Source organism: Hyposmocoma kahamanoa, unplaced genomic scaffold (genome assembly GCF_003589595.1).
Source record: "Hyposmocoma kahamanoa isolate Upper Pololo Valley unplaced genomic scaffold, ASM358959v1 64, whole genome shotgun sequence".
Taxonomy (NCBI): Eukaryota; Metazoa; Arthropoda; class Insecta; order Lepidoptera; family Cosmopterigidae; genus Hyposmocoma; species Hyposmocoma kahamanoa.
The window spans coordinates 11,712,897-11,721,647 of record NW_020653852.1 but is presented as its reverse complement, the minus strand read 5'-3'; the positions used below and the strand labels follow the sequence as shown (position 1 = coordinate 11,721,647).

At 32.9% G+C, this 8,751-nt stretch overlaps 1 protein-coding gene across 1 annotated transcript in view; it reads left to right on the top strand.

The window, feature by feature from the left end:
• Nucleotides 1-5,443: 5,443 nt before the first annotated feature.
• The window catches only part of LOC113231075 (eukaryotic translation elongation factor 1 epsilon-1), a 4,801-nt gene continuing 1,493 nt past the window's right edge, over nt 5,444-8,751 (top strand). Inside the window, exons 1-3 of the mRNA XM_026465242.1 lie at nt 5,444-5,545; nt 5,637-5,825; nt 7,057-7,152. Coding sequence (XP_026321027.1) covers nt 5,459-5,545; nt 5,637-5,825; nt 7,057-7,152 — 372 coding nt within the window. The 5' untranslated portion in view covers nt 5,444-5,458. The remainder of the gene's footprint in view (nt 5,546-5,636; nt 5,826-7,056; nt 7,153-8,751) is intronic.

Below are 8,751 nucleotides of genomic sequence, written 5' to 3'. Positions count from 1 at the left end.
TTCATTGAAAAATAGTTTATTTTTGAACTTTAAGCACGACTGTTAGTATTTATTTTTGAAATTACTAGTCTAATGTGGAGCAAGTCGTCATTTTGATAAACCTAGGTTGTTTAAGATACCAAATATTTTGGGAGTTTGGACTGGGAGTAAAGTTTCTGTTTATCATTCATTATGAATATAATACGTGAAATGAAATGGCTATAAAATGAAAAATGAACTCCAACAATAATATTGTATTTACCTTCAAGAAAGATAAATTACTCCATAACAGGTATGTGACATATTGAAGGCAAATAATAATAATAATAATAATGATGTACTCCACAACCACACCAATAACTTGGTCTCAAACTAGGGAATACCCTGTACTATAAGTACCGGAGCAACGGAATTCATTCCGGGGTTTCCCCAAATTGATCCAACCGGAAATGAATCTGGGACTTCTTCATCTAGTGCCCACAGTGCAAACTGTCAAATAAAAAATAAGAAACGGCGACATTTCACTCCATCCATAGTAGCATTTATTGTAATAATTAAGTAAACGTGTTAACCATAAGTAATGATCATTCCATTAACATGAATTATTTTGTTTCTTTTGTGTGCAATGTAGGAAAAGGAAAAAAACTTGTTTCTCTATAGCCTGTCTTTTTGAAGATGGAGTAAAATGACTGTTCATTATGCAAAAGTCTTGCCCGCTTGCAAGCAGTTAGTGATTGCAGTCGATAAATATTCTATCTATAAGCTCCCATATCTTTCTACGTTAGTTTTCATTATAGTGACCCTCGCTACCTAACCTTAGGGCATCTATCGACAGTCGACTAAATGTTGGTCACGTTTATGCAATAAATAGTCCAACTTATTAGAATCATCATCGGTCCATTATTCATCCAACTGCTGGTCACAGGTTCATTTGCATTGTAAAGTTTTTGTAAGTTCACACATAGATACACTGCATTTAGAACTATGTTTGTTGAAAATACAAAGAGGAAACATATTTCAATTTTTTTCATTCTAGTTCAATATAGCTAATCAACTCCACTTAGTTCTTATTAAAATTTAACCTATATGAATAAAATTTATTGCGGTACTACTAGTACCGCATTAAATTTTTAAGTGTGAAAACAAGAATAAAGATTGTAATAACGCAATTAGTAATCATTAGTACGTCGCAACACTCACAATTCAGACATGTTTTGCGAAACTTTACCTTCTCTCACAATTCTATCGATAAAATTATCGATAACATTTACATTACTATTTAAAATTTTGAGAAAACCCCTTAGAGGATGAAAAAAATAATAAGGAAAACCCGCAACCCTGCAAATGTCATTTTACTCCGTCTTCAAAAAGACCGAATATGTTTTGTTTTTTAACCTAGACGTATGGCATCTGCCGCGCTGCGTTACTGCCTGTCAGGTACCTGTCGCGCGATGGATGCAGCGCTTAGTCAAATTTTAATACCACGTACCATGAAATATATCACCCGTATACTGCATTATATACAGATGTCCCACAAGTATGGGGCACTGGGGAAAGTACTTTATACATTGTAATAGGATTATTTGCTTCATGGAGACATTTATTTCTAAAAGTAAGTAATATTGCATTAAAATTTTGAATAAGTTAAGCAACTTTTTCATTAAAAGAGTTAGTCAACTCTTTTAATGAAAAATTTTTCCTATTGTTATTAGCCGAAACCTCATCTTGAAGTACAAATATTGATTTACTGTTGACAGTAAGTCAATATTTATATAGTATAATATATTGTTGAACTAAAATTTGCACCATGAAATATAAAATTTGTTCATGCTGTTCCTTTAAGATACTATGTTACTTAAAAGGAATTATTCCCTATATTTAACCTTTCAATCGGTATCATAAAAATAGAGGATTTTTTGGTCAGTTCGATTCCCAGATGAGGCAAGCAATTTTTGAAAAGTCTTTGTATTTACTATTACTTTTATAAATAATATAATTTCTCTCTAAAATGAAAAAGTTCCCTCCGTGTCCCCTAGCCGTGGAACGCTCTGTATAATTGCCGCCTGATGCAAGTATAAAAAACCTTTCCATCGTAAGATATATTGGTAGTGTGTAAATTTCGTCGTCTGAAGAGATCTCAAAAATGAAGTTGTAACGTGTACAACTTTAATTTTAATTAATTCTGAAGCTCTTATCGCGGCTTTCTATTAAATCATACAAGTTTAGTTTCACGATTTTCAAAGATTCGTACTGAAAATGTTTTATGTTTCAAAACCCAACCTTATGTATATTCACAATATTGTGAGGTATTAATTAGGTTACTATTCCATGTCATTGTATGTTTTATATGGCGCTCTGCAGCATTCAAACCTAAAAAAGAAATGGCCAATTTTAAAGTAGATCCTTATCATGTGGAATTTAAACGATCTGCTTTTTTCCAATTACACAAAAAGCGCCATCCTTTTAAGGTATGTAATAACTTGCCTACAATTATAATTGAACTTTTGACGCTTATAGAATTAAGGGCTGTTATAGAGGTATTTTTTCATAGATACAATTTATCAAAGCTTTTTACGTTATGGTAGCCTTTATCCTGTACGTACATTAAAATACACAATAATTTAGCTGCTACTTTATATAAAAATACTGGATTTTTTTATTTATCTAATTGTACTTTGTATATAGTAATTATTAATGCACATACACGTCACTAGATATTTATCTTATATTTACTGTGGTTATACATATGTATAGTAATTGTAAGCGTGGAAAATAATTGTTAACGTATTTAGTAGTTGTTTTTTTGTGATTATTTTGCGATATATCTCATTAATGTTTTTGGGAAAGATTTATGCGTCCAAATATGAGAAAGCGCGTGGATTAATAAATAGCAAAAGCAGGGGATTCTTGCCATAGGCATTATTGGAGAAAAAAATTACAGTTCCCTTTTTTATCTGAGACAGAACTTTTAGTTGTTGGCGTCTTATTAAGACTATTTGTACCGTATTCTGCCATGTTGACTCAAAACTTTTTTTTAAATAATTGATAACAAAACAGTCACCAACTAATTTCCTTGGTTGTAATATATACAGCGTTTCCAAAAGACAATATAGTGTATGTTTGTAACTTCGTTACACTTAGCTGTGCCTTTCCATCTTAAATCATCTCGGTCAAACTTAGTCAAACAATATTATTTGTACATACGAATTGTCACTAGTTGACGGAGGTCTGCTAGAAGAACTCTTATTTGTACAATAACTAAATTATCGTCTATTTTGTGCCCTGACTAATAAATTATTAAAAAAAATATTAAAACAATAATACAATTGATGACGCGTGCCGTAATGGTAATTCAAAATCGTTGCAATAGGGGATTCTCTGTACTGACCAGAGAAACGATAACTTAGAGTTATTACCTAGAACACCCAGGGAATATGAATTCCTGATACTATGTGTATGTATGTGGTAAAATGTAACACGCCTCGTGGGTTCTACCCAAAATACTAAATCAATTTCGAAATTATTATAATTAAAATTTGGTTTAAATGGGCTGCCTTCGTTCATAACCAAATAACAATAACCAATGATCTTATTAATCGAGGTTTTCAAAATTAGAATTATTATAGTAACGCCAACTCATGTGACGGCAAATGATGCCGTGACACGTTAGGTACTATTGCTATTAGGTCGAATCTCCTCTTCTTCAAGAACTATGTAATCGTAAGTAAATCCGTACGACGTTAAGGAGATAAATATACTTCAAATTATTTTTTTTAAATCATTGAAAGCAGGCAAGTGCATTTTATTTCACCAAACAGTGGAAATGGTTGGATATAAAATTTATTTTTTGAATGATCTGACAATTGTAATGTAACACGTGTTTTATTGTAAAAATTTAGTCATAATGGCACAGCCCAAATTTCGCAATTATAGCTATTATGACGGGGCGGGATTCAGATGACAAGTAGTTTGCTAATTTTGAAAAGTTTTAGAAAACGAATAATGATGTTCAAAAAGTTGTAAATTTATCTGTATTTTTTTCCAAACACACAACACTTGCTTTGGAATTGAGAATAATTTATGCATGTGTAATTATACTATGTACTATAATAATATAATTTCATCATCTTATTCAGTCTTATCTTTTTAATTATTATATCTAAAATGAATAAAATAAACACAGTATTATGTAAGGGTTATTTGCGTTGAAAATTGTGAAAATAGATTTTATATTACTATCTATTTGTGTCTTTACTTTTACCTTCTACGATTTAGCTTGAATACGGTCAAAAGGTTGTAAGGTACCTATTTTAAAATGCCCAGAATAGCTGAATCCGCGATAGTATGAAAGAAAAATTGCTAATGAGTCTAACTATATAAATGGGTATTTTATCTCTTTTAGGTAGTGTTTTTTATTGCCTGTATTGGCAAGTATGATTATCCCTACGGAACTCATGAGGACGCTAAAATGTGAGTTGGGCAAAAAAGAAAAGCACGAGGGAAAATAATATTGAAAGGTATGCTTATAATCCATGCTTATAAACTTCAATTTTGATTTTACTTAGGTTTAAGTATTAAAATTGAATTTAAAACAGGAAGTCAATATTTTAATACAGTCGTGAAAAACTAAAACATGCTCCGCTGAAAAATTTTCTGAAAATGCACTTTCGCCTTTTCTTACGAAACAACGACGATATATATTCATTAAACCGTTGAAAATAATTTATACAACGTCATTTTACTGGATCTCACATACATATTCTCCACCGGCGAGGACAATCGTGTTATAAAGTATTGGACTTGTTAAATTAAGTATACGTAATATTTCAAAGTAACATTTATTAATAATGTCCTACATCGAAAGTTACACACAAAAGCTCAGATTTATTAACATAATATACAGTTAAGAGCACATCAAGCTTGAAATTTTGTTTGGACCGTGTTTATCGTAACGGGCAATTATAACTTAATTAAATCTTAAGTTTTAAGCTTGACGTGCTCTTGACCCTGTGTGTTACATCAAAGGTAGCAAGGACTGGATTATGCTGTTCCATTAATTTCCTCCCTCTTTCTCTGTAACATTCACACTCCTATACCTAATGCCTATAATTCCCCTGTCATAGGCAGGGCCAGATTTAAGATTTGGTGCTGTAATATACGTAGTATCTCTTAGTAGTTTGTGGCTCTAGCCCAGGAGGTCCTGGGTCGGGATTTTCGGCTCAATATTGTATTGTTTCTTTGCGTAATCATAATGAATGCATTAATATAATTTATTTAAAGTTCCATTGCACGTGGACGAAAACAATTAAAATCTCTTTTTAGTTTCTTATCAGATAGCACACCGTTTTTACCTTATTCGAATAAAATATAATGAATGAATGAATGAAATGGAACGTAGTTTTTGACGTTTGTCGTCGCTTTTTGAGGTTAGTTCTAAGATTGTAGAATTTCTTCAATTTTCGAAAATTTAATTCTAATAATGAGTGCATGTAGTGTGGATGTAATAAAATTGATCGGCAAGTACTTAAATACGCCAGTGGGAACTGTTTGTTACAATACCGACAAGGTAAAAATATCTTAGCTATTTTACAATCTTTTATTGTTAATTTTATGGTTTACCACATTATTATGTGTAATATATAAAAATACATTTTCAGGTGTTAACAACGGTTTTTGACAAGAAAAATGTAGAAGGTTTTGCTAGTATTGTATTGCGTTTGGGGCAAAATAGCGGTGCTGACCTGAGTAAAGAGCAGCTACTTCTTGGTTACCAATGGTTGGAACACATCGCTATGTTCGCTAACCAGGCCGCAAGTAACACTGTTTTTGCTAGAAGTTTCTTAGAAGTAAGTATCATCAATACACACTCATCATTCCCTAAGTCTGCAGAAAGCTATAATTAAATAAGTTTAATATTAAGTTATTTAAGTTTTTACGCAAAATAGGCGCTTTGTCGTCGAGTTGCGGATACCAGCCCATTGCACCAAGCACCAAGTTTTTTAAATCAGAAATCAGAAACATTATTGTGCTGAACTGGTAAAATAAAGGTGTTACATGCAATTTCATTCACAGCTCTTACCTAAGTTAGGCATGCAATGTCAAAAAATTCAATTTAAATTTAAACTACAATATAAATTGTTCATCCAATGGTGCTCTGGGCTGCAAAGTAAAAGTTGTCGGCAATATCTGACCTAGAGACACACAAGACTGGAAAGTTTATACAGCCTATACCCAGCTGTGGGTGATACAGAGCTGAAATGAATTAATGGAAAACAATTTAAATGACCTGTTGCAATTAATATTAAACATAATACACAATTTCCAAATATTTGATATCTCTTTATAAAATTAATATAGATTATAGAAAACATTGTCTATTATATAAACATTGTGTACATTATATATTTTAATAAAAAAGTTATTTACTGGTATTATGCCCAAAAAGGCATATTTCAGCCCTTTTCTTTATTTATTATTTAATGAGAGAGTTATTAAGTTTATTATAGATTATGCGTAAACACCATTTTGTATTGTGAATATTTAAATTTTCTTAAAATATTTATTAGTAACAAATAATAATATGTTCCCATGATACATGTTCATTGCAACTTCAACTGACACTACATCAACCAATACAGATGTTTAAAAACAGTACAGATGTTTTAACTTAAAACTACACAAGTACTGAGACCAGTGTTGGGCGTTAATCAATTAAATTTCAATCAATAATTCAATCAGATTAAAAAATCAATTCAATTAAAATCAATTGAATTGATTTTAATTGCAATTAAATTTGCAATTAAAATCAATTCCGGCCGGTTGGGGGCCCCGGTTGGGAACCCCGCTTGGGGGCCCCGGTTGGGGGCCCCGGTTGGGGGCCCCGGTTGTTGACCCCGGTTGTTAGTTGCGGTTCTCACAACTAACAATTGATTAATTGTTAATTGCGGTTCTCGCAACTAACAATTGATCAATCGTTAATTGCCAGAACAATTAAATTTTGCCCAACACTGACTGAGACATGACACTGCTATGTAAGATTAAAATTCCACATTATTATCGATGATTATGTGTTTTCAGCCTATAAATAATGCTCTTGAAGAGAATAGCTACTTAACAGGACAATTTTTGACAGTGGTAGATGTAGCTGCTTACTACGTACTTTATCTATTATTGGTAAGAAACATACATACTATCATGTCTGTCCTCCAATAAGGTAGGCCAATGACTGTGTTCTTGATGTTCATTATGGAGGACATATGTCTGTGTTCATTACTTTTGTATTCTCTGTTCACATTTTATACACAAACTTTCTGGGCTTTTTTCAGGACATCCTTGATTGGGTAAAACTATAGATATAGGAAAAAAGGGCAGATATGTAATGACGCTATGTAAGATCGGGTACCGATGTCGCCACTTTTTAGCTTGTGGGCAATTCAAACTTTACGCTCTATTATCTACTACCATAACTTAAAGATTTTGATTGGGTAGGGCTTAAAACGTGAAAACGACGTAACACAATTTTAAAATTTAACAAAATTAAACTTGCAGTCACTTGAGTAAGAGTTACCGCGGCATCTGTAGAATGTAATAGTTAAGTATGTAAAAATAGTAGCACATTTCACGGCGCGTTTTACGCCTAGTAGTGGTGAGAGTTGCTCGCGGTTGCCGCGGCTGCCGCGGCGAGGTACTAGTACTCGTAGAACCGCGCAGGACGCGATCACCTGCGCGCTTGGCGGCCGTCGTCGCCCGCGCACTTTGGCGGTCGGTTTAGGGGCATTGTGGTGCAGGGGCACGCGGGATGAGTTCTCTATTAACCGCGCGACTTGCTGTTAACTCCCACTAACTTCGCGGTCCATTCCGCAATCGCAACGGTTTCGTGCCCGCAACCGCGGCGGTACGTGCCCGCACAAATTTGCTGGGTCGTGAGCATTGAAATAGCAATAGAACTAGCAGCACCGGCGGGCGCAGATGGAAACCGGCCCGTCAATTGTTAACCTTATTTAACTTAAACTGACGCTACTCAACGAGCGATGTGGTCCTACCTAATCGACATTTACGAACCATGTGGCTGTTTTTAATATTAAAAAAAATATTCAATTTTTCATACTATACCTACACTGGTACAGGTGTATTATTAAATTAATATATTAATATAAATTATTATTATTTTCTTAATGGCGGTCACTAGGCTTGGGCCAGTGTCAGTGTTATAAGAATAATATAAAAAATATGGCGATCGTCGCCAGTGTCAGTTTTCCATTATATGTTACCACGGGTTGGTGAAGCTGTCACTGTCAAGAGTAAACTCGAACCATCAACGAATTTAATAAATTAAATTATGTTGTTTTTTATGAAGGATTTATGTAATTTTCTATAATTGTTTCTAACTTATTTTGCATACACATGTAAAATAAAGCCGATTTTATTTTATTTATTTTTTAAATGCATTTGCTATGGAAATTTAAACAAAGTAAGAAATAGTAATAAGAAAACCAATCTTTCAATTATCCTGCAGCTTCTATCCAACCTTCTTTTATTTTGAACTCATTGGAAAAACTTAAAAAATTAAAAATACTCCACGTTTCATCTACGAGTGTAATGGAATTGAAATGTCTAAATTATCTAAAACAATAATACACATACATTTTTCTTCAAGCAACAGCAACATACAAATTGACATGAAATTGAAACGGTTGTCCGAAATTTGAGTTGTGTCAAAGTTACTCGAAATAAAAGGTTTAGTAATAATAATAATAATAATAATAATAATAA